Raw genomic sequence first — 26,115 nt, forward strand, 5'->3', positions numbered from 1 at the left:
GAAACGACTTGCAAAATGATTTAGATAAGATATTTGTATGGTGCGAAAAGAGGCAATTGACCCTGAATAAAGAAAAGTGCGAAGTTATTCACTTGAGTACTAAAAGAAATCAGCAAGATTTCGATTACGCGGTAAGTCACAAAAGTCTGAGTGCTGTAAATTCAACTACATACTTAGGGATTACAATTACAAATAACCTAAATTGGAACGATCACATACATAATATTGAGGGTAGAGCAAACCAAAGACTGTGATTCATTGGCAGAACACTTAGAAGGTGCAACAGGTCTACCAAAGAGACTGCTTACACTATGCTTGTCCGCCCTATTCTGGAGTTCTGCTATGCCGTGAGAGATCCGCATCAGGTGGGACTGACGGATGACATCGAAAAAGTACAAAGAAGGGCAGCTCGTTTTGTGTTATCGCGAAATAGGGGACGTAGTGTCACAGAAATGACACGTGAATTGGAGTGGCAATCATTAAAACAAAGGCGTTTCCCAATGCGACGGGATCTTCTCATGAAATTTCAATCACCAGTTCTCTCCTCCGATTTCGAAAACATTATGTTGGCACCCACCTACATAGGGAGAAATGATCATCACGATAAAATAAATTAGGGCTTGCACGGAGTGCCGTTTGAGAGTGGAACCGTAGAGAGACAGCATAAAGGTGGTTCATTGAACCCTCTGCCAGGCACTTTATTGTGAATGATCGAGTAATCACGTAGATGTAGATGTCGTGTGGCAGCACTTTACACGACCACGATGCGTAAATAGTGGCGCAGTGTCAAGGCTTCCATTTACTTGTAGTCGTTGTGCCAGTATCTCTATCGCCGCCGCTCCCGGTCGGTAACATCAGACCGACGTTTGCACAAATAGCGGCCTTCATTGTGGAACTCTGTTGCGCTCGTGCCGAACTCCCACGAACGCGCCTGCCGCGTACGAAGGATTTCTACGTCCTTTTCCTGCGTGGTGTCGCCTACTAGAACGTAAGGTCCCAGTGTTGCAGTGACCCGTGATTTGACGGCACATTCATCACAGCTTCTTTCCGATGCATATCAGATCGACTTGATATTATGCGACCTGTGGGAAGCATCCAACTAATGAGGGGCTCCGTGCCATAGGACTGGCGAGCTGTCCCCTCTGCGCCGTCTGTCGTAGTGTCGACGAAGATCATCACTCATTCAACTGTGTAGCCACTGCGGATGCGGAGGCGTTTTCACCCTTTTTGGGCGACCGACATTGCCAACACTGTTATCAAGGACACTACCCGTTCTTTCAAACTTGCGTATCAACTTGTTTGCACACTTGGGCCGGCTGTATTCAGCTTGAACTAGCTCGCCAACTTCCTTGGAGCTGCAGTTGGGCTGTTATTGCTCGCATAGTAGGCTTTCACAGGCGTTATACGCCCAGGCACGCTGTACCGTGACATTTTCACCTGCAAATGGCATACAACAAGAAGGTGCGTGCGCACGCGCATACCAATTCCCAGGGTGCCTCGCGGCCAACAGTGCAGTTTGAACGTCCTAACGGAAACTGTTCAGAAGTTATGACGACTTTATTTCATATAGTTCCATAAGTGTCACACCCTACATACATACATTTTTATACAATCTATGAATAACGCTGCACTTATTGTTGTTTACGTTCTACACCCCTGGAAATGGAAAAAAGAACACATTGACACCGGTGTGTCAGACCCACCATCCAGGAACCACGGTGTTGGCCGTCGAATGGCGCTAGCTGCGCAGCATTTGTGCACCGCCGCCATCAGTCAGCCAGTTTGCCGTGGCATACGGAGCTCCATCGCAGTCTTTAACACTGGTAACATGCCGCGACAGCGTGGACGTGAACCGTATGTGCAGTTGACGGACTTTGAGCGAGGGCGTATAGTGGGCACGCGTGAGGCCAGGTGGACGTACCGCCGAATTGCTCAATACGTGGGGCGTGAGGTCTCCACAGTACATAGATGTTTTGGCCAGTGGTCGGCGGAAGGTGCACGTGCCCGTCGACCTGGGACCGGACCGCAACGACGCACGAATGCACGCCAAGACCGTAGGATCCTACGCAGTGCCGTAGGGGACCGCGCCGCCACTTCCCAGCAAATTAGGGACACTGTTGCTCCTGGGGTATCGGCGAGGACCATTCGGAACCGTCTCCATGAAGCTGGGCTACGGTCCAACACACCGTTAGGCCGTCTTCCGCTCACGCCCCCAACATCGTGCAGCCCGCCTCCAGTGGTGTCGCGACAGGCGTGAATGGAGGGACGAATGGAGACGTGTCGTCTTCAGCGATGAGAGTCGCTTCTGCCTTGGTGCCAATGATGGTCGTATGCGTGTTTGGCGCCGTGCAGGTGAGCGCCACAATCAGGACTGCATATGACCGATGCACACAGGGCCAACACCCGGCATCATGGTGTGGGGAGCGATCTCCTATACTGGCCGTACACCTCTGGTGATCGTCGAGGGGACACTGAATAGTGCACGGTACATCCAGACCGTCATCGAACCCATCGTTCTACCATTCCTAGACCGGCAAGGGAACTTGCTGTTCCAACAGGACAATGCACGTCCGCATGTATCCCGTGCCACCCAACGTGCTCTAGAAGGTGTAAGTCAACTACCCTGGCCAGCAAGATCTCCGGATCTGTCCCCCATTGAGCATGTTTGGGACTGGATGAAGCGTCGTCTCACGCCGTCTGTACGTCCAGCACGAACGCTGGTCCAACTGAGGCGCCAGGTGGAAATGGCATGGCAAGCCGTTCCACAGGACTACATCCAGCATCTCTACGATCGTCTCCATGGGAGAATAGCAGCCTGCATTGTTGCGAAAGGTGGATATACACTGTACTAGTGCCGACATTGTGCATGCTCTGTTGCCTGTGTCTATGTGCCTGTGGTTCTGTCAGTGTGATCATGTGATGTATCTGACCCCAGGAATGTGTCAATAAAGTTTCCCCTTCCTGGGACAATGAATTCACGGTGTTCTTATTTCAATTTCCAGAAGTGTATTAACGACTCAGTCATGACTGTTTCATATCATTATTTATTATTTATAATTTAAATGCAGTATGCAGTACACTAAACTGGGATATAAGTTGCTTTCGTACATGTTATCTATTATTTCAGTAATCGTTTATACAATGTAATTCGATTTCTAATATGTACGTCCCAGTACCCTATCATGTTTCGTACGCCAACTTGATGTAAGAATATTTGGATCGCCAAACGGTCGCGTGTTTTCTATGAATGCCGCCACATGTTACTGACTCTTGAGTTCTCTCTTTACCCAGCGGTGGAATATTTTTCCGCAACAAAGTCTCGAGCGGTCTTCTGGATAGAGAGCTGGGCTGGAGATAATCATCACTCGCTTCTTGATTTTTGGCAATACTAGTAAACTGAACTTGCACAGGATGCATACAGTTCCCGTTATCGTGCGTATTTTGAAATTATCTTAATAGTGTTTTTACCACGCCTCCTCTAAACTGGCGTGTTCCCGTCGTGTAAGTGCTGCCCGATTCGGTATAAAACATGACGCACCCACATCTTGGAATCGGCCGCCTGTCATCATTTATCACCATGCGTGATTTCCAGGGTCCCAGAAGGGTGGTCTTTTAATTTCTTTTTTCTCTTTGTATATGTGAACAAATACATGAAATAAACAAATAAATAAAATTAATATGAGCAATGTGAGGGTGGAGCACGGCGTCGCGGGCAGGCCTCGGTATTCGACACTTCCCCACCTTCTCTCCTCCAAGCGCTAACAGATAGAAAATAGAAAGATAAATAAATAAAAAAGTAAAAAAATTAATTAAACATAAAGATGCTTTTCTTTATTTCAAGAGCTGAAAAACTGTTAAAAAAAATAAGGGTAGTGTCTAAATAAAAAAAAGGTGTTATTCCTCCTTTGAGTGCTGTTAAATCAAAAAAGAGTTAGCGTCTTTGAAAAAAGAGTAAGCAGTAAGAAAGAAAAAAAGTGGTTCAGGAGTGGGATTAAAATGCAAGGTGAAAGAACATCAATGCTACGATTCAATGATGACATCGCTATCCTGAGTAAAAGTGAATAAGAATTAGAGGCTCCTTTGAATGGGATTAACGGTCTAATGAGTACAGAATATGGAATGAGAATAAATCGAAGAAAGATGAAAGCGATGAGAAGTAGCAGAAATGAGAACAGCGTGAAACTTAACACCAGGATTCACGGACAGGAAGTAGATGAAGTTAAAGAATTCTACTACCTAGGCAGCAACATGGCCAATGACGGAAGCAGCAAGGAGAATCGAAACATTTAAGATGTGGTGCTGCAGACGAATGTTGAAAATTAGGTTGACTGATAAGGTAAGGAACGAGGAGGTTCTGCACGGAATCATTGAGGAAAGAAATATGTGGAAAATACTGACAGGAAGAAGGAGCAGGATGATAGGGCATTTATTAAGGCACCAGGGAATGACTTACATGGCACTAGAGGGAATTGTAGAGGTCAAAAAACTGTAAAGGAACACAGAGATTGGACTACATCCAAAGTTTGGCACAGGAGAAGAATATGTGGAGAGTCACCGCATCAAACCAGTCAGGAAACTGTTGACTAAATTAAAAAAAACAATGTTTGTACTGCAGAAGTATGTTCCTTGTGCAGTCAGCATAATTAACTACTTGAGAGGATCAGAGGTGGAAAATTAAATGTGTAGTATCAAAACATTAATAAATGAAAGATTTGTGCCTTACTCGGGCATCAAATGAGAGAGTGTTGCTCGAATGACGCACCGGCTCATACTTCGTTCTAGAAACTCCTTTTTGTCCTATCGATTGTGCTCCCAGAGCTTTACAGCGTGGCCTGTGAAAGGCTGAAGCTCAGTGTAAGACAGTTCTGGAATGTGAATGTAGCGTGAAACGGAAAAATCGCACATTTTTTTGTTATGTAAGGAATATTTTCTTGTGCGAAAGCAACTAACCTTCCCAAACGGCTGCAGCAGCTGTTTATGGCGAAGAATCTTCTCCTGGTCAACAGACCACAGTGGTGGTTCTGGAAACTTTCGGTCCAAATAGTCTGATATGTCGAGAGACTCGACGACCACCTCGCCGCCACCCACCTCCAGGGCGGGCACTTTTGTCTCCGGATGCACTTTGCTGTACCACTCCGGCTTGCTCTTGAGGTTGATGTCAACCATCTCGAAGGGGACGCCCTTGGCAGCCAGGACGAGGCGCGCCCGCTGCGCGAAGGGGCAGTACAGCATGGAGTAGAGTCGCAGCTTGCCCGCCTCCACTGGCGGCGGCTGCGGGTCACCTGCCGACACACGTGAATCAAATGTGCTGCAGTTTGCAAGATACTTGTTTCATGTGAAGAGTCGTAGTAGGTTTTCCTGAACATGTCACGAACTGCCTCAGAATTGTTCTGAGGAATTGGTAGGACTGAAGTAAAAGTGTATCACCATGCTGAGATTTGTCACATTTCATTGAATCGTGCGGTAATTTGTAACAGTAGTAAGGGTTAGGACTATTGAAGAATGAGTAAAACCCATGCCAGAATTACGGGTCAGCTACTCAATTTTGCTAAATGACATCTGGGCTCCTGCTTTATAGATCTGCTGTGTATTGTGGGCAACAGCTGTCAACTGCCGTATGAAAGAAACAATTTTGTTACCTATCATAACTGATGCTTGAAATTTCATTTCGTTCTGTTACAGTTACGATCATCTTTCAGCGTTATTTGCATGGCACTGGATCATGTGGTTAGAGGTATGGCGCAATAATTACAGTAATTTCAATTACATTAAAACATATCACATTTATACACTTACCTAAAAAACTTTGCCACTGTGAAAATCGGAACAATAATATGTCATGATGTGGTTACTGGCCACTTGGTAACTGTAACAGGATGTATCTTGCAACGGAAGCTAATGTACAGTGCTGAATGATAGCGTGCGTAATTGTAGTGAGAGTGGACATATAATTCAGATCGCCCTCATGTAACACTAGCAGGCAGTTACTGTCTGATGGCAACACGGTATACAAACCGTCAGTGTCAGTTAGTAATGTCTAAGTATATTTTGTAGCATTTAAGATAGTCAAAACGTCATCATGCATATAAACATATAGAGGTGTTAGTCTACAGGTCATATGGCTATACAAAGGTGTTAGTCTACAGGTCAGATGGTTTTAAGGTTTGCGATCCCTCAGCCAATCTGATTTTAAGTTTTTCAGCTTGTTCATCCATCTTCGGGCTTATTCATGCTATCGATTTCAGCATAGTTCGTTCAAAGTAAGCTACGCACATCACTGTGGAAAACAATGTAAATTTTATAACCATAAACACAGTATTAGGACAACACTACGTGAGTTACGTAACTATAATACTGATAACAATAAAAACATAAAAGCTGACATACTAATTTAAATACAACAAACTGTTATGTCTTTTTTTGTGCAGTCTATGAATTCTTTAACTGCCTAAAACGCCTTTCTTTAGCCAGTTATGAAAATCTTTAATGGGACAGTATGGACTTGAAGCGGTGCCTAGATATGTGTAAATTTTCTGCGTTTTATTGACATCGTCTATTTTTTGACTGTGAAATCTTTTATGTTGATGAATTGGTCATCTTATATTTGTTTGATTTTTTTCTTGTACACTTGGCAATTGAGTGTAAATAATAAGGTCACTGTCAAAAAAATCCAGTTCTTTTAAAAGCTGGCATATTGGTTACATCGTTTCTAAGATATTTCCAGTACACTCACTGTCGTCTTCAGTCACATGATAATTTTTTTGTCCCAAAAGAGGTACCGCACAGCAGCATGAACATGCTCTACCGCTGTGAAGACATGTATAGTACAAGTAAAGTAGCATTTTCGTTAACACATACAAATACCCGAAGTTTACTTATTAAGTACGTGACTCTTGGTAGCCTAATAAATAAAAATATGTGTAATTGTCTTATGATAATTTACTGTCCAAAGTCATACCTATCAGTTTGACAGTTATATAGTCAGCATTAGAATTAATTAATCTAAATGAAATGTTCTCAGTTTTATCCTCATTTACAGCTAATTCGTTTTCTTTAAACCAGTTACTGAATATTCTTAGATCCATTAGGCTTCTAAGTCATTTTCTGCTTAATGGGCGGATATTGGGCCGGGAAATTCTAAGCTCAATTATTGAACCTCGGCGAACATCGACTGAAACAGTTAGTAATCTAGGGCTCTTATTGTGAAAGTTTGTCTTCCGCTTCCTATTTCTAATATATCATTTTATAAGAGAAATTTATAAATCTAGACTACCAGAGAACCATTATTTATCTACTATGCTCATATAGCTTATATAATGAAAGGTTTACTCAGATCAATTAATAAGGATGTGACATTAATAACCACACATAAATAAAAACGCCAATTTAAAGTATAATAACAATCAATTTCATTATGGGCAGAAAAGCTACTAGACCGATAGATTATTTTTATATCCCTCACCCCCTCCACCTCCTTTCCCCCCTCTAAAGTAGTAGCACCCAGGATGTAAGGGGTAGTTGAACCTAACTTCTCGTCCAGTTCTCGTGTGGACAGTTGGTTGCGGCACCAGGATATGTGACGGATGATGGGCGGTTGGGCGTAATCAATGGCTACGTGGATGTGTTAACGCACTGCGTAACCGTGCCTAGTGTGCTGTCCAAAGATGGCGAGAGCATACCCCATACAGCTTCCTTGCCGCTTGCTGCATTTGCCGTTTTGCAAGATGTCTGACGTCGCAACACTTGGAAAGGTCTGGTGTATGGAGGCTAAAGAGGGGATCAAACTAAACCAGTGTATATGGGCCAATGCTTTTTGTGTAAAATCGGGTATTTGCCGAGATGCGTAGCAAGTGTCCGCTGGATCTCTGTGACATCTTACCGAATTTGCTATACCAATAGCGGTAGTTCAGTGTGATTTGGCAGTGATACAGCTGCTACGTCTGCCTGAATCCTCAGTGGCTCCTCCTAAACCATTTCAGCCAACGACACACCGATGTTAGATTTATAAACCGTCCATCGTCCCATAAATAACTATAGGAAGCACTTCCACCCACTTTTCTTGGTGACACGACAGCAGTCTTTGAAGTTGAATGCCACCTTTCAACCAATCCATTGTTGAAAGGGCGGTAATTTGTTGTGTGGTGGCGTTCGAAATAGCGCACATTAGACAATTCGTTGAAAAGGTTGGCTTCAAATTGCCGGCCGTGGTCTGTTGTAATATGGAGAGCAGAGCCGAAGTTCACTAACCAATTTGCGACGAACGTCTTCGCAATCGTCTCGGCGTATTTGCCCGTCACTGAATAGCTTCTGCCTCTCTCGAGCATCTGCCAAGTGCCATAAAAAGATACATGTAGCCTTTTGAAGGCGGTAGAGAACCCACAAGGTCATGTATATGTGATTTAACCTCGTTGGAAACAAAGGGAAATATCTTATAACCGTATGAGCATGGAGTCGCACATTGCGTCTCTGACACGGAAGGGAGGATGTTAGGCCAGAGGGCCTTCCTACATTGACGATATCTAAATCTACATCTATATCTACGTGTACACATACATGCGTACTGCGCAAGCCACAGTACAGTGAGTGGCGGAGGGTACTTTGTACCACCACTCATCATTTCCCTTCCTATTGCGCTTACAAATAAAGGGAGGGAAAAACGCATGGCTATATGTCATCGAATGAAACCTAATTTCTCATGTCTTACGTTGGTGGTGGTAGGATCGTTGTGCAGTCAGCTTCAAATGCTGGTTCTCTAAATTTGCACATTAGCGTCCCGCAAAAAGAGTGTCGCCTTCTCTCCAACGATTTTCATTTGAGTTCACAAAGCATCTGTGTAATACTTGGCGTGTTGTGTGAATCTACTGGGAACAAATCTAGCAGCACGTTTTTTAATTGCTTCGATGTCTTCTTTTTAATCCTCGCTCGCGGGATTTCCAAACACTCGAGAACTATTCAAGAATGGGTCACAAAAGTGTCTTACCAGCTATCTCTTTTACAAACGAACCACACTATGCTAAAACTCTTCTGATGTTCGAAAATCGACAATTCACCATCCCCACTACAATACTTCTAAATGGTTCAAATGGCTCTGAGCACTATGGGACTTAACATCTGAGGTCATCAGTCCCCTAAAACGTAGAGCTACTTAAAGCGAACTAAGGACATCACACACATCCATGGCTGAGGCAAGATTCGAACCTGCGACCGTAGCGGTCGACCGGTTCCAGACTGAAGCGCTTAGAACCTCTCGGTCACAGCGGCCGGCCCTACAATCCTTACATACTCGTTCCGTTTCATATCGCTTTGCAACATTAAGCCCAAATATTTCACCTACCTGACTGCCTACTGCCTTTTGTAGCATACTACTAATGCTGTAATCGAACATTGTTGGATCGTTTTCATACTCATCAGGGTTAACTTACATTTTTCTACATTTAGAGCAAGCTGCCACTCATCACACCAAATAGAAACCCTGTCTAAGTCCTGCACCGTTTTACAGTTGCTCAAAGAGACTGCTTCGCGTATACAGTGCTGCCACATTTCCCACGGGTACTACTGACGATACGCCTGTCTCTGACGAACATTTGCCATCTGGGTCATTGCTTCTTTTTCTTCTATTTATCAGTCTTCTGACTGACTTGCGTCCGCCACGACTTCCTCTCCTGTGCCAACGTCTTCATCTCAGAGTTTCACTTGCAACCTACTACATCCTCAGTTATTTACTGTATGTATCCCATTCTCCGTCTTCCTTTACCTTTTTTACCCACTACAGCTTCCTCTAGTACTATGGAAGTCATTTTCTGATGACAACAGATGTCTTATAATCCTGTTTCTTCATCTTGTCAGTGTTTTCCATATAACGCTTTCCTCTCCGGATCTGCGCAGAACCTCGTCATTCCTTACCTCATCTAATTTTCAACATTCGTCTGTAGCACCACAACTCAAATGCTTCGATTCTCTTACTTAAATTAAGGCCTATATTTGATATTAGTAGACTTCTCTTGGCCAAGAATGCACTTTTTGCCAGTGAAAATGTGATTTGATGCCCTCCTCGATCCGTTCATCATCATTTTGCTGCCTAGGTAATGGAGTTCGTTAACTTCATCTACTTCATGACCATCAGTCCTCGCTGTTCTCACTTCTGCTACTTCTCATTGCTTTTGTCTTTCTTCGATTTACTCTCAGTCCGTATTCTGCACTAATTAGACTGGTCATTCCATTCAGCAGATCTGTAATTCTTCGTCACTTTCACTGAGGACAGCAATGTCACCAGCGAATCGTTTCATTGATATCGTTTCACCTTGAATTGTAAATCCACTCCTGAACCTTTATTTTATTTTCATCATTGCTTCTTCGGTGCGTAGATCTACTAAGGAGACTGCCTACACTATGCTTGTCCGTCCTCTTTTAGAATACTGCTGTGCGGTGTGGGATCCTTACCAGATTGGACTAACGGAGTACATCGATAAAGTTCAAAGAAGGGCAGCACGTTTTGTATTATCGAGAAATATGGGAGAAAGTGTCACAGAAATGATACAGAATTTGGGCTCGACATCTTTAAAAGAAAGGCGTTTTTCGTTGCGACGGAATCTTCTCACGAAATTCTAATCACCAACTTTCTTCTCCGAATGCGAAATTTTTTTGTTTACGCCGACCTACATAGGGAGAAACGATCACCACGATAAAATAAGGGAAATCAGAGCTAGTACGGAAAGATATAGGTGTTCGTTCTTTCTGCGTGCTATACGAGATTGGAATAATAGAGAATTGTGAAGGTGGTTCGATGAACGATCTGCCAGGCACTTAAATGTGATTTGCAGAGTATCCATGTAGATGTAGATATAGACTGGACAGTAGGGGCGACCCTTTTTAATCCGAGCACTTCGTTCTTGGTCTTCAACTCTGATTATTCCGTCTTAGCTCTTGTACATGTCGTATATTACCTGTCTCTCGCCGGCCGCGGTGGTCTCGCGGTTCTAGGCGCGCAGTCCGGAACCGTGCGACTGCCACGGACGCAGGTTCGAATCCTGCCTCGGGCATGGATGTGTGTGATGTCCTTAGGTTAGTCAGGTTTAAGTAGTTCTAAGTTCTAGGGGACTGATGACCACAGATGTTAAGTCCCATAGTGCTCAAAGCCATTTTTTGAACCTGTCTCTCCTGACAGTTTAACCCTGTTTTCCTCAGAATTGCCTCTCTGGTGCCTTTACCTTTCCTAAAGCCAGACTGATCGTGGTCTAACACATCCTCAATTTTCTTTTGAGCTCTTCTGTAAATAAGCCTTGTCGGCAACTTGGATACATGGGCTGTTAAACTGAATGTACAATAATTCTGACACTTGTCAGCTCTTGCAGTCTTCGGAACTCTATGGATGATACTTTTCAAAAAGTCCGATGGTATATGTCCCGACTAATAGGCCAACATTCTACGTACCAACGTGAATAGCCGTTTTGTTGTTAGTTGCCCCAATAATTTTAGAAATTATGACAGAATGTTATCTATTCCTTCTGCCATTTTTGATCTTAAGTCTTCCAAAGTTCTGTTACATTTTTAATCTAATGCTGGATCTCCTACCTCTTCTAAATCGACTCCTGTTTCTTCTTCTATCACATCAGACAAATCTTCCCCGTCATAGGGGCCTTCAGTCTACTCTTTCGACCAATCCGCTCTCTCGTCTGCATTCGACAGCGGAATCCCGTTGCACTCTTAATGTGATCACGCTTGCTTTTAGTCTCAGCGAAAGTTATTTTCACTTTCCTATATGCTGAGTCAGCCTTTCAGATAATCATTTTTTTTCGATTTCTTCATATTTTTCATGCATCCGTTTCGTCTTAGCTCCCCTGCACTTCCTGTTTATTTTGGTCCTCAGCGACTTGTATTTCTGTATTCTTGAATTTCCCTTTTCATTGATCGACTGAAGTATTTCTTCTGCTACCTATGGTTTCATCGCAGTTGCCTTCTTTGTGCCTAAGTTTTTTTTCCACATCTGTGATTGCCGTTTTTAGATATGTACACTCCCCTTCCATTTTACTGCCTATTGCGCTATTCCTTATTGCAGTGTCTGTAGCCTTAGATAACTTTAAGCGTATCTCTTCATCCTTAGTACCTCTGTATCCCCAGTATTGATTCTTCCTGACTAATCTCTCGAACTTCAGCCTACTCTTCATCACTTCTAAATTATGTTCCGAGTCTGCACCATGTGATCAAAAGTATCCAGACACCCCCAAACACACAGAGTTTCATATTAGGTGCATTGTGCTGCCACCTATTGGCAGGTACATCATGTCAGCCACCTCGTAGTCACTAGATATCGTGATAGAGCAAAATGGGATGCTCCGCGGAACTCACCTACTTTGAACGTGGACAAGTGATTGGCTGTCACTTGTGTCATACGTCTGTACGTGTGATTTCCACACTCCTAAACATCCCTAGGTCCACTGTTTCCGATGTGATAGTCAGGTGGAAACCTGAAGGGACACATACAGCACAAATTCGTACAGACCGACCTTATCTGTTGACTGACAGAGATGGTCGTGAAGTGTAATAGACAGACGTCTATCCAGACCATCATACAGGAATTCCAAACTGCATCAGGATCTACTGCAAGTACTATGACAGTTAGGCGGGATTTCATGGTCGAGTGGCTGCTCATAAACCACACATCACGCCAGTAAATGTCAGACGACGCTTCGCTTGCTGTAAGGAGCGTAAACATTGGACGATTGTCCAGTGGAAAAACGTTGTAGGGAGTGACGAATCGCAGTACACAATTTGGCCATCCGATGGCAGGATGTTGGCGAATTCCCGGTGAACGTCTTCTGCCAGCGTATGTAGTGCCAACAGTAAAATTCGGAGGCGATGGTGTTAGGGTGTGGTCGTGTTTTTCACGGGTGGGGGGGGGGGGGGGGGGCGGCATGGCACCCCTTGTTGTTTTGCGTGGCACTATCACAGCACAGATCTACATTGATGTTTTAAGCAGCTCCTTGCTTCCCATTGTTGAAGAGAAATCCGGGAATGGCGATTGCATCTTTCAACGAGATCGAGCACCAGTTCACAATGCACGGCCTGTGACAGTTACACGACAATAACATCCCTCTAATGGACTGGCCTGCACATAGTCCTGATCTAAAACCTAAAGAACACCTTTGAGGTGTATTATAACGCCGACGTCATGTCATGTCTGAGCGACTGACATCGATACCTCTCCTCAATGCAGCACTCCTTGAAGAATGGGCTGTCATTACCCAAGAAAGCTTCCAGCACCTGATTGACCGTATGCCTGTGAGACTAGAAGCTGTCATGAAAGCTAAGGATGGGCCAACACCATACTGAATTCCAGCATTACCGATGGAGGGCACCACGAACTTGTGAGTCATTTTCAGCCAGGCGTCCGGATGCTCTTGATCACTTAGTGTATATCTGCTTCGTGATACGTCTTCCAATTCAGTCTCTGGTTTCTGAATCTCTGACTACATTGTAATCTACTTGAAATAATCCCGTATCTCTCGGCATTTTCAAAGTGTACTTCCGGCTCTTCTGATTCTTGAACAGAATATTCGTGGCAGAAGTATAGCTGTGAGGACGGGGCGTGAGTCGTGCTTAGATGATAGAGCACTTGCCCGCGAAAGGCAAAGGTCCCGAGTTCGAGTCTCGGTGCGGCACACAGTTTTAATATGCCTGGAAGTTTCAGGAGTGATATTAGTCAGAGACTTAATTCAGTATTTATTTGGAGGAAACGGTAAATTGTTTTCTTCATGAAGGGCTTGCACTAGGCAGAAGGTAGCTCACACACAAAATATTTGCTGCTGATACTTTTAGCTGAAGAAAAGATGACAGTCATTAGTAGTCTGGAAGAACTGGAAGACAGCTTTGAACAGCGTGGTACGAAAATACATGTTAAAAAGACGTAGAAAATAATGAGAAACAGAGGAAAAAACTAAATGGATGTGACGATTTAAATAGTAATGCTTGATCAAAAAGATATTTAAAAGTATTTAGGATGTTAAAATGTGTAATACGAATAAATAGAATTTTGTGGGTCGTTTGGAGGAGCATCAGAGGAAAATACTGATGAAGTGTTTCGTAAGAAGTCTTGGCCTATGGAAAGGCAATGACTAGCGCTTAAAAGCCTTTTAACATTGTGCCTGGAGGAAACTACAGATGGGAAGACAAAAAAAGAATGTGAAGGTACGTAAAAGGTGAAAGAGAAATGACTGTTAAACGAATTAATGAAGAGTAACAAGATAGACTGACTTACCTACTCAATGAGAACAGACTGTATAGTAAGAAAGAGTACTTTATTAGAAATTGTGAACCGTCAAAAGTTCAAAGACAGAGACTGCCTCAAAACATATTCCTCACTCTGCTAAACAACGAAGAAAGACGGAGATGAGGAAAAAAATGGAAGAGAATGAGCTCTCAGTGAAAGACCTGCCTGTAGTGCAGGACACATGGGGATGCTGATGATGCTAATAATATTGAGATCAATATCTGGCGACAGAGACACAATAATATTTCACGGCACGTCAAAATATTATAACCCTCTGGGGCTCCTTGCTGCGTCACTTCTTATATGCAAATGAGGGTTTTCGTGGTAATAAAATAGAGAAAATTTTTTGCTCAACACGTTGATACTCATCCCTGTCACGAAAACTTCGGACGCATGCATACAAGAATTATTTCCAGCAATACTTCAGTTCAGTGGAAGTGTAATGAGGTCTTGATCGAATAGGTTTAAAATCAGGTATAATACTTTACTTACCCTTCTTAAGGAACTTCACGCCCATAACTGATTCTCGTGAAAAGTATGTGTCCAACAAACTGCGGCAGAATATCTGTGGTACTCGCTGTCGGCAGTTCTTATAAAGGAACCGTAAGTATCTCGTGTAGGTCGGTTAAAGGTCTTTCGCGCAGTCACGGTCACAATGATAACCCGTGTGTTTGGCCTGACACGGCTGAAATGTGGTTCCTTTCATTAAATGCTGAGTCACGTAGAAGGATGGACACAAGAAAGACGGATTGCAGCAGGTCGCACCATCTGGCCGTAGATCGCACGTGAGTGGGAAAATCTCAGATCGATCGCTGGTCGCTATAATTTCCAACCATTCTGATGCGACGAATCGGCTATGTATTGCACTACGGCTGTCTAGCTGCTACTCGTTTGTCTAGGTATTACGTGTAGTTGTGTAACTTTTCGTCGTTTCGCTATGGCCAAGTGAAGTAAGGATTTCAAGTTAGGATGCGCAGCTATTCAGGGAGCACAAACCAGATGGAAGAGTGAAGTTGAAGGCCAAGGCGAAGATGCCACTAAGGAGGAATATGTATCTAAAACACTGATCTTAAATTTTCTAGTGAGTGGCATTTCGGAGGTTATGCTGTAGAAATTCATGGAAAGTCATAGCGTTTGCGCAACAAATGGTGATTGTGAATTGTCTACGGAAAACCTAGATGCATTGTTAATGTTTTTTTCAAACAGAATGAAGTAATATTAAGTGGACCTTTTAATCTAGCTATGCTACAGACATAGTCGCATGTCATTTCATATGATATTCCTTATACAATTAACATCGAAAATACTGAAACATGACCTCCTAGCCATACATTCGAGATTTTCATTCAGAACTAAAGCCATATGTTATATCGAAACAGATATTTAATCTCAGGAAAAGCACGCAGTCTGGCGAATTTTTTCAGGTTCTCCACTATTTATAACGACAAAGGTACCTAATAAGGGATATGCTGCATCTGACCAAGTTTCTGAACTGGTAAAATGTGGAATATATGCACGTGGAGCAATATCACTGGAAATATGTGAAACAAGCCTTAGTTGCTGTACAAATATCAAAATTATTCTTCCCCACATCTTTGTGCAACGAAGCTTCAGAGGCACATTGAAACAACTGCCAACAAACGACCAGAATTAGATATATTTTAACGTTTGTAAAAGTTACAGTATTCAGTAAGAAGGAAACATTAATAGTAAGAATAATATCTTCGGTTCATTTACGGAAGAACATTTATTTACGGGGGCATTACTCGCATTAAATAACTCGAAAATAACGTTAATGGTTTTCTTTTACAATATGCTGGTGTGCAAATCAGCTGCAAGGGTCACGCCATATTGGCACCAATGCAGATATATAATTACCGTTCTTAATGTAGAACGTACTACAGTGCAACGGAGCTGCCAGGAAGGCCAAATCTTGTAATTTCGAAGAAGGTGGAAGAAACAATCTGGTACTTTAACGAAGTGGGAAATAATGTCTAGACCTAAATAATAGTGACCTATAGGACAGCGAACTGCCGTGGACATGAAGAGGAGTACCTCTGTTGCAATAGTTAGTGCCTCCGCCCACTTCACACACGGCTCGCAATCGCAGCGTCTACGGCGGCCCCTGTGGAAACTACGGTCAGTGCACACAATCTCTGCCGGCTAGCAAGCTCATTACTTGGTCACTTCTGCTCGAATGTGGGGATAAAATAACCAGCTGTGCAGGAAGTGATGTTTTGTTAGCAAAAAGGACGGATTCGGACACATGAGCTGAGTAACTGTGCAGCAAAATTAGAAGCTTTGTTTCGACAACGGAAGCAACAAAACGTTTAGAATTAACTGCGATCTTTCTTGGCGTCGCACCATATTGCAGAGCATCTTCCTATGCTGAAAAAATTATTCGTCATGTCAGGTGGATGGCTAAGTGCAGAAGTGGTTATGATCCGTGATGAACTAGAATTATCATCAAAAGCAGAGAACGTCATTTGTAATACAGTATTTATAGTTTCCTTTGCAACGAAAATACCAAAACTCAGTTTTACGATTATTTTAAAACTCCATATCTATATTGACATATTCACTTTTTTTTGTCGGTATGAGGATCGTCACACCTTTGGTTTAGTGCCGCCCGCCACTAATTCCACTTCTGTGCCGTCGTCTTCATTTCTGAGTAGCCTTTGAATCCAGCGTTGTTTCTTGGATATATTCACATCACTGTCTTCCCCTCCAGTCTTTACCTTCTGTGTCAGCCTGCAGTACGTTAGAAGCTATCTTTTGATGCCTTAATATATGCCTTGTCATCTGTTCCTTCTTCTTGTCGGTGTGTGAGGATGTTCCCCTCCTCGTCGATTCTGTAAAGAACTTCCTCATTTCTTACCTTATCAATAAAATTAATTTTCGTCATCCTTATGTCGTTCTTAATTGCTTCGATTCTATTTTTTTTCGTTTTCCCCACAGTCCATGATTCAGTTCCGTATAATGCTGTGCTCCAAATGCAATTCCTCAGAAATTTCATCCTGAAATTAAGGGCAATGTTTTTTAGTTAGTAGACTACTTCTAGCAAGAAAACTTTTCTTTCATGAGCTCGTCTGCTCCTTAGCGGCTACTTGACTCGTCCATCATTTGCCGTTTTCCTACCAAGCTGGAAAAATCCCGCCACTTGGTCTGCTTTTTAACATTAGCGTTCGACACGCGGTTTCCTTTATAGATGAGCTACACTATCCTAAATAATCCCCATAAAATAACATCGACCATTCGCCTCGCCTATTGCAGTCCTAACGTGCTCGATTCATTTCATATCGCTTTCCAGCGTTGTACATAGATATCTAACTGGAGTGATTATGTCAAGCACGACACCACTAATACTGTATTCGAACATTATAGGATTGTGTTTCCCTTCTGGCGTACATTAGCTCAAACTTTTTTTACATTTAGAGCAAGCTGCCATTCATCTCAGCAAACAGGAATCCTACGTTAGACATCCTGTAGTCTTCTACCGTTTCTCAACTACAATTCTTTCCCGTTGTAAAGTTTTCATATGTTTTCTGCTGTTGTAAATAATTCATCTTTAGTGTACTGGCACCGAGATCAAAGAGCGCACTGCATGCACAGTGAATAAGGTCCTTAACTCTGTGTTTAGTTTCGTCTGCAGCTGAGTTGCTTGTCAGCTGTGCAGCGCTGGGGCGTTCTCTTTCAGGCATAGTAGGGAGCAGTTGCCTTTTTCAAAGAAAGAGTTCTGTTGTTTGTGAGTCTGAGGCAATTGTCTGCAATACTTCACTATACAGATGAAAACTCATTTATAATACTTTCTTGATCTTTATTCTCTTGGAGAAGATTTTGGGATTTTTAAATCAATATTTGCAATTTTTGTAATGAGAGAATTGTGTAATTGTTAGAGTCTTCTTGTGTTTTGCTGTCTTTTTCTCAATACTAAGAGTTTGATTTCTCAAGAGCGATTTTCTTTAGAGTAAAATCTATCTCCATGGTTCATAGCAAAGTTGTGAAGAGTTTGTTAGCAATGGGGAAGGGGGTCTGAGGACACTTTTGATATCAAATTGATATGCAGATTAATTAAATTGATCAATTAATTACCCCCACCCACCCCAACCACCACCTCTGGATGACGACATGTGTTTTCTCCAGCGAGCATGTGGGTCCCTGCCCCTTCCCCTCCTCTCCCCTCCTCCCTCACCTACCCTATTGGCGGGAGTGTCGAATTTTGGTGGGGATTTCTTTGTCCCAGTGCTGCGCTGACGTCCCACCCCACTCCACGACTGGGAATTGATGGGAAATTAAAAATGGCGGGGCCCTTTCTGGCACTTGAACCCTGGTCCTTCTGGAAAGAAAGTTTAAGCGCACCATCCTAACACATGGACGCTGTCCAGATGGAGGAGAGGAAGGTTACGCTAGTGTACTTTATTTATTTTGGTTGGGAAACTGAAGTAAAGATGGGTACTAATTAAGTAATTAACCATAAAAATTTTCAAATGTGTGTGAATTCCTAAGGCACCCAACTGCTTAGGTCATCGGTCCCTAGAGTCCCTAGACATACACACTACTTTAACTTAAACTAATGTATGCTAAGAACAACAGTCACACCCATGCCCAAGGCCTCCGGCTGGAGGGCCGCGCAATCTGTGACATGGCGCCTCTAACCACGCGGCCACTCCGCACGGCAATTAATCATAAAGATCGGTCTTAGTTACACAACTATATGCATACATAAGCTGTGCCTAAAATCGAAGCACAGCTCAAAAACTGACGATGCCATACAACTGTTGTTATCCTGCTTGGAAAAAAATTTCACGATAACCCATGAAACTAGTGGCAGACGCTCTGGAAGTCTACCCGTAAACTACAAGCTGGCGAGAATTGTGTTCAACTGACGAGATGCTGGTGTTGAACAGAAAGGAGTTGAGTAAGAGTGTTACCTGTAAACATACAGCTGAGGACTGTATCTATCGCTGTTTGACGTCGTAGTTCGCTACAGACGCCTTCTCCTGCATTTCTTGGCAATGGCAAAAGAGCAAATGCATTGCTCTGTAGAATATGTGGTTGTGAGTGACTGGGTCCATTAGAGAGCTCTGCTATACTACACAGTCCAACTAATGTGCTGTTCTATCTTGTACATAAAAATAATACTCAGGAAAGACTGTCTCCAATCTTCCAACGGGCATCTAACACACACAATAGCGTAATACGTATAGGATAGGATGATCATGTACCGTTATTGTGCATCCATAAGAGTTTAAAAGGAGGTGTGACAGCCGCAGCAAGCCTTCGTTTGTTGTTATTAGTTGTTGATCTATACAGTATTGTTACGAAATATACGTAATATAACTTGCATCTAAGATGCTCTGCTCGTTAGCAGGACGAATTTAAATGTGCATACACGGCCTATAGAATCGTTGTGCGTAGTGTATACCTTGCAGGGCTCTGGCACTGTCTAAAATAACGTGCAAGTGGCTGAAATCTAGACTTCGCGATTGGTAATTGCATGCACAGTCTCTCTGCGACGGACTGTTGCGGTTCGAATGCACAACTTTCGAACTTTTAGTCTACAAATTACGCTGTCAGCAATGTGCACTCTGTAGATATGACGAAGGGAAACTCTCACGTTCCAGGATGTGTCGACACACTGTCAACTAAGGAATAACCTATTACTATAGTAAAAAAATACCCAAGATCTACAGTTTGTAGATGTCCTTACGGTGTTTGGGGACATATCAGAGTTCGAAGGTATAAACAAAAGTAGCTAAGCTGATCTCGTAAGCAATAAGAGCAGACACTTAAGGGGAAAAAATATCAGAGCAGCAGCAGAAATCAGCTGTGTGCACACGTCTGCTGTCTGCTGCAGATACCTACACGGTAGAGTGGAAGTCAGATGAAGGTGTAGAAGGGTGCAAGACTGTGAGTTTCCATCAAGTGCATCGCTACATGAGTCTGCAGACAAGTTCTCTGATGTGTCGTAGCAACACCCGGATTTGTTTCCAGACTATGAGTTTCCAATCTGCAGCACTCGTTGAGCCTCATCAAAGTACGAGGCGAGTGCTACTACACTTTTCATAAGTTTTCCTAGCCAAAAGGCATGCATGTAGGTCATGGGGATAAGGGGAATTCATAGGACTTTTCAGTAGGCGGGTATAAAGGACAAGCAAATGTCCTCGTCTCAAATCAAACAATGCATGGGCATGTCAGGAATATGATCATATGCACATGGAAACCTATTTTAAAAATATGAAAAAATTCATAAAATCGGCAAAAATTTAAGAAAACCTGGTGTAATTGCGACAAATTGATAGCAAATAAGTAAAATTGTGTAAAATTCCGAAAAACTTGCAAAATTACTTAAATTGACTGAGGCTACATAAAATCACAGAAAAAGTAACATGAAATGCAGGGAATTGAGATAGGTTGTGGGCACCTTGACACGCAAGACCAAGGAAAGGTTAAAAATTATAAAATTATTCTCTGTCTGCATTCAGGATTAACCTACCCACCCCCCCCCCCCCCACCACCACCACCACCCCCACTCGCCCTCCTCCTGTAAAGTACCTGGGTTTTCGTAACACATTCTTCAACGAAGGCGATAGAAGTAATACACAAAGGCGCTGTATTAAAGCACGGAAAACATGTGTGTCCCAATACAGATTTGTGTTCTCATACATGCAGTCGAATATGGATATTAGCTAATTACGCTTGGTTCTCACAAGCAAAGTTAGTTCCTAAGTATTAAGGAGAATAATCAATACGTTTATCAGACATTCCCTAAATTCTTCTGCTTGGTGAGTGTACCGATGCCACGTATATCACTTTTAACATTGTGAGGAGGCTGTACTTGAGAGACATGCTGGTGTTATGACGAAATTACTCTATTATCCTTCACATGAGCAAAACTACCTAACATCAGACCAATACTTCTTTGCGCAAGAGGAATGCTACCAGAGCCGTGGCGATGGTACTGTAACCAGCAATAACACTGTCAAATCTCTTTTGGGTACTAATCGTTGGGCTTACCCCTTTATAAGAAGTTGCCGCTTTTCGTGTGCATTTTCGTGCATCACGGCATGGGTAGGAAACTCAATGTACCAACTGTCTAAAATATTCATGTCGTTTTTTCTTCTTTGTATTTTCTAGTGAGGCATACCGGCATTCATCGAAACCACTACTATCACTAATAATGGGCGTGACTGACGTGGGAAGTGTGATTGAGGATACATACGTTTCCGACTTACAGAGACGTATAAAATACATTTATTACGTAAGAGACAGAACAGCAGTCTCCTGACTTCGTTGTAGTTGGTTTATAAGCAGCACTAGCAGCAGATAAATGCTGACGATCCTTCCTAGAACACCAGAATAGTTTAGAAGGAAGTAGTTTTATCATTTTAAAGTTTGTCACCTTAGTGATTGGGGTAGGACGTGCACGGTGGTTGTATGTCTGAAGTTGGACAAATATATCCTGCATTAGAGTATTAAGAGCATTGCGTTCCAGACACTAGTAATTGGGAATCCATACGGCTTTAATAATATAGCTTTATTAAGTGCAGAACGATGTAACCATAGGAGTTTGGGTTTATGCTCTACGATCATTTCTCTCATGCTGGTACCTTTCTGGTTCTGCCTCCAGACAGTGGAATAATACTTCGCCGCGCGGTGTAGGCGCGCGGTCTGAAGGCGCCTTGCCACGGTCCGTGCGGCTCACCCCGTCGGAGGTTCGAGTCCTCCCTCGGGCATGGGTGCGTGTGTTGACCTTAGCGTAGTTTAAGTTAGATTAAGTTGTGCGTAGGCTAAGGGGCCGATGACCTCAGCAGTTTGGTCCCATAAGACCTGACCACAACTTTCAACTTCCAATAATACTTCACAATTTATAGCACAGTTGATGTAAGTGAAATGTTTCAAACTCCTTCCGTCTGGAGCTCCATGTATAAACCACACATTTCTTCTTAACCATCTGTATGTCACTGCACCAGCCTTCTGTCTACAATACACCAATAAGGGGTGCTCCCCAACTCCTCGACGTGACCGATCCGGAGAGATCTTGTGGACTTGGATGGGTGCTGTGGATAAGATTGGTGTGAAACCGTCTTCGCTGAGCAGCAGCTGTAGACACGGCTTGTTCTGTTCCTTCATGAGACATTGAATGTAATGGGTATAGGACCCTCATACTTCTGGTCAGCTGCAGATTAAATCTGCGACGGTATTGCAGGGAGGACTAATCAATGACAAAGTGCGGGGGATCTGTCAAGCTCCAACTTTATTCTACGAATGCGAGAATATTGTGTGACGCCTATCCACACAGGGAAAGATAGTAATATTTTTAAATTCTGCACTTGCTCCGGACACTGCGAGAGGGCTGTACAAGCAATGATCACACGCACGGCACAGCGGACACACCAGGAACAGCGGTGTTGGCCGTCGAATGGCACTAGCTGCGCAGCATTTGTGCACCGCCGCCGTCAGTGTCAGCCAGTTTGCCGTGGCATACGGAGCTCCATCGCAATCTTTAACACTGGTAGCATGACGCGACAGCGTGGACGTGAAACGTATGTGCAGTTGACGGACTTTGAGCGAGGGCGTATAGTAGGCATGCGGGAGGCCGGGTGGACGTACCGCCAACACGTGGGGCGTGAGGTCTCCACAGTACATCGATGTTGTCGCCAGTGGTCGGCGGAAGGTGCACGTGCCCGTCGACCTGGGACCGGACCGCAGCGACGCACGGATGCACGCCAAGACCGTAGGATCCTACGCAGTGCCGTAGGGGACCGCACCGCCACTTCCCAGCAAATTAGGGACACTGTTGCTTCTGGGGTATCGGCGAGGACCATTCGCAACCGTCTCCATGAAGCTGGGCTACGGTCCCGCACACCGTTAGGCCGTCTTCCGCTCACACCCCAACATCGTGCAGCCCGCCTCCAGTGGTGTCGCGACAGGCGTGAATGGAGGGACGAATGGAGATGTGTCGTCTTCAGCGATGAGAGTCGCTTCTGCCTTGGTGCCAATGATGGTCGTATGCATGTTTGGCGCCGTGCAGGTGAGCGCCACAATCAGGACTGCATACGACCGATGCACACAGGGCCAACACCCGGCATCATGGTGTGGGGAGCGATCTCCTACACTGGCCGTACACCTCTGGTGATCGTCGAGGGGACACTGAATAGTGCACGGTACATCCAAACCGTCATCGAACCCATCGTTCTACCATTCCTAGACCGGCAAGGGAACTTTCTGTTCCAACAGGACAATGCACGTCCGCATGTATCCCGTGCCACCCAACGTGCTCTAGAAGGTGTAAGTCAACTACCCTGGCCAGCAAGATCTCCAGATCTGTCCCCCATTGAGCATGTTTCGGACTGGATGAAGCGTCGTCTCACGCGGTCTGCACGTCCAGCACGAACGCTGGTCCAACTGAGGAAATGGCATGGCAAGCCGTTCCACAGGACTACCCAGCAGCTCTACGATCGTCTCCATGGGAGAATAGCAGCCTGCATTGCTGCGAAAGGTGGATATACACTGTACTAGTGCCGACATTGTGCATGCTCTGTTGCCTGTGTCTATGTGCCTGTGGTTCTGTCAGTATGATCATGTGATGTATCTGACCCCAGGAATGTGTCAATAAAGTTTCCCCTTCCTGGGACAATGAATTCACTGTGTTCTTATTTCAATTTCCAGGAGTGTATATGGATAACCTAACTGCGTCGTTATAGGGCATTATCTGTTATAGTTTGATGTATGCGACCAAATGTACATACTGCACTATCATTTATGTGCATTTGCAATCTAGTGTATGGTACTTGCAAAGCAATGGAGAGGAGATTTTACGATGATACGGAGATTGGGAGGCATTTTGCTGTGTTATTGGCTGGCGTTGAAATTACAAAACAACTGTTAAAATTGATAAAATTGACTACAGTATCTACTGCAGTGTTTATTAAGTACTTCCTCCTATATTGACAGTTTCTTCCACATTATGTCAGTCCAGTGGTACACTGTTGATTATCACATAATGATTGACTGACACCACTTGGTTGAGGTGGAGAGAGCCTTGGTGGAACTCTGAATATCTGCTATTTGTCACTGTGGAGTACGGGATAAAATGTAGAGATCATCACCTTCAGACAGCTGTTTGGCAGCGTTCCTCAATGCCGTAGACTTATCCCATTTCCATGTGTTACGGTGCCTTACACGTTTTTTCAGTGAGAGATATAACCTCTTTGTTTTTTTTTTCTGGCATAGTTTGTGTTGTTGGAGCTGCATGGTTTACACCATGCAATGTTCAGCTTTCCGTGAGAGCATATGAATCGAAATGTGTTAATGTAAGTTTAACACCGGACACAGGCCTCAAAGTCATGGGGAAAAAACAACATGTGTGGTGGTGGACAAAGCTGATGTCATACACTGCTTAGATGTGTTACATTTGAAAACCAATGTACTAACCTGCTTAACCGGATCTTCCATCGGTCTTTAGTAGAACAGTAATACTGTACAACAAAAGAAAACTAGCGCTATTCACTTATTATTAAGCTGCTTATGAAAGCACAACTCTGGATCCCTATATTGTGAATGGTAGTTTGTTGGATATGGTCTACCTCCAGTAAGTTTGAGAAAACTCTAAACAGGCCTTGCAAGTGACATCAACCACTGGCTACCTGCTCCAGTGGAGCGACTTGTTTATATGTAGTATGCTCGATGTCAACATGCAAAAGGTATTTGTTACAGTAAAATCTTACAGGAGATTCTATTACAAGGAGTGATATGGCTGTTTAAAGTTTGGATACGGATAGTCCTCTCAAAACTACACCTATTTTCCTAATAAAACTAATAGAAATCAGTTGATTGTCTGCTGGATGACAGAAACTTTACAGGCAGGTCCGTAGAAGGGAGTTATGGTGCAGAAATATCAAATGTAAGCACTCAGGTGGTATTTGTTTTCGATGTAACAGAAAAGAGAGGCACGGTAAAATCTTATAGGAGGTTCTGTTGCAAAACATGCTCTCACAATTTGTTGAGTGTGATATGACATCACTATGGTAAAATAGGACCTGCCGTACTGTATAAAACAGTAACACCCTCTTGAATTGTAGCTTGTTGAAAGTAAAAGAATTTGTTTGCGATATGTGAGCAAATGGCACGAAAGGCTGTATTCTGCAATGTTATTTCACATGTCTGAAATGTTTGTAATACACACATGCATAACAATTAGTTGATAGATACTGGTTTGAAAGTGAGGGAGTCTCTCAGGCCGTGTAATTTGTCCATCATGCTTAAATAAATTGGTTATAATAGATGATTTTTCTTGAGAGTTTAAATTCTCGCTTCTTCTTTACTTTGAAACGAAATGAAATGATCGTATAGCATTGCTGGCTGGGAGACCCCATTGCACGTCCTTTTTAGCTGACGCCACTTCGGCGACCTGCGAGTCGACACCCAGTCATCTCGAGGCAGAGAAAATCCCTGACCCCGCCGGGAATCGAACACGGGACCCCATGCGCGGGAAGCGAGAACGCTACCGCAAGACCACGAGCTGCAAACTTCCTTACTTTGGTGACTTCGAAATGACGAGGGCAGTCTGCAATGTTCGGTAGTTTTCGTAACAAAAATAGTGGAAGTTTTCTTCGATTTTATACACGGTGGACCTGTGTAGGAGATGTGAAATAAATTAATAATTTGTCAGATATACCACTTTTGAATACTGACTTCTGCAGATCTGTAATCGGCGGCAGGGCTAAAGTTTTTTTTTCACTTCACGGAATTCACAAAATAAGTGGAGGCGACGGGAGAGAGAGATGTGAATTGTATCCTACAGTCGAATGTAAAAGAATGACTGCATGCATGCCGATCTATATTGA

The 26,115-nt window shown here is 43.5% G+C and overlaps 1 protein-coding gene across 1 annotated transcript in view; it reads right to left on the minus strand.

Moving 5' to 3' along the window:
* The window catches only part of LOC126272716 (pyrimidodiazepine synthase-like), a 33,922-nt gene extending 19,070 nt beyond the window's left edge, over nt 1-14,852 (minus strand). The window contains exons 1-2 of the mRNA XM_049975755.1: nt 14,759-14,852; nt 4,951-5,282 (exon numbers count right to left, since the gene is read on the minus strand). Of these exons, the coding sequence (XP_049831712.1) occupies nt 4,951-5,282; nt 14,759-14,783 (357 nt within the window). The 5' untranslated portion in view covers nt 14,784-14,852. The remainder of the gene's footprint in view (nt 1-4,950; nt 5,283-14,758) is intronic.
* Between the last annotated feature and the right edge of the window lie 11,263 nt (nt 14,853-26,115).

This window comes from Schistocerca gregaria, chromosome 1, assembly GCF_023897955.1.
Source record: "Schistocerca gregaria isolate iqSchGreg1 chromosome 1, iqSchGreg1.2, whole genome shotgun sequence".
Taxonomy (NCBI): Eukaryota; Metazoa; Arthropoda; class Insecta; order Orthoptera; family Acrididae; genus Schistocerca; species Schistocerca gregaria.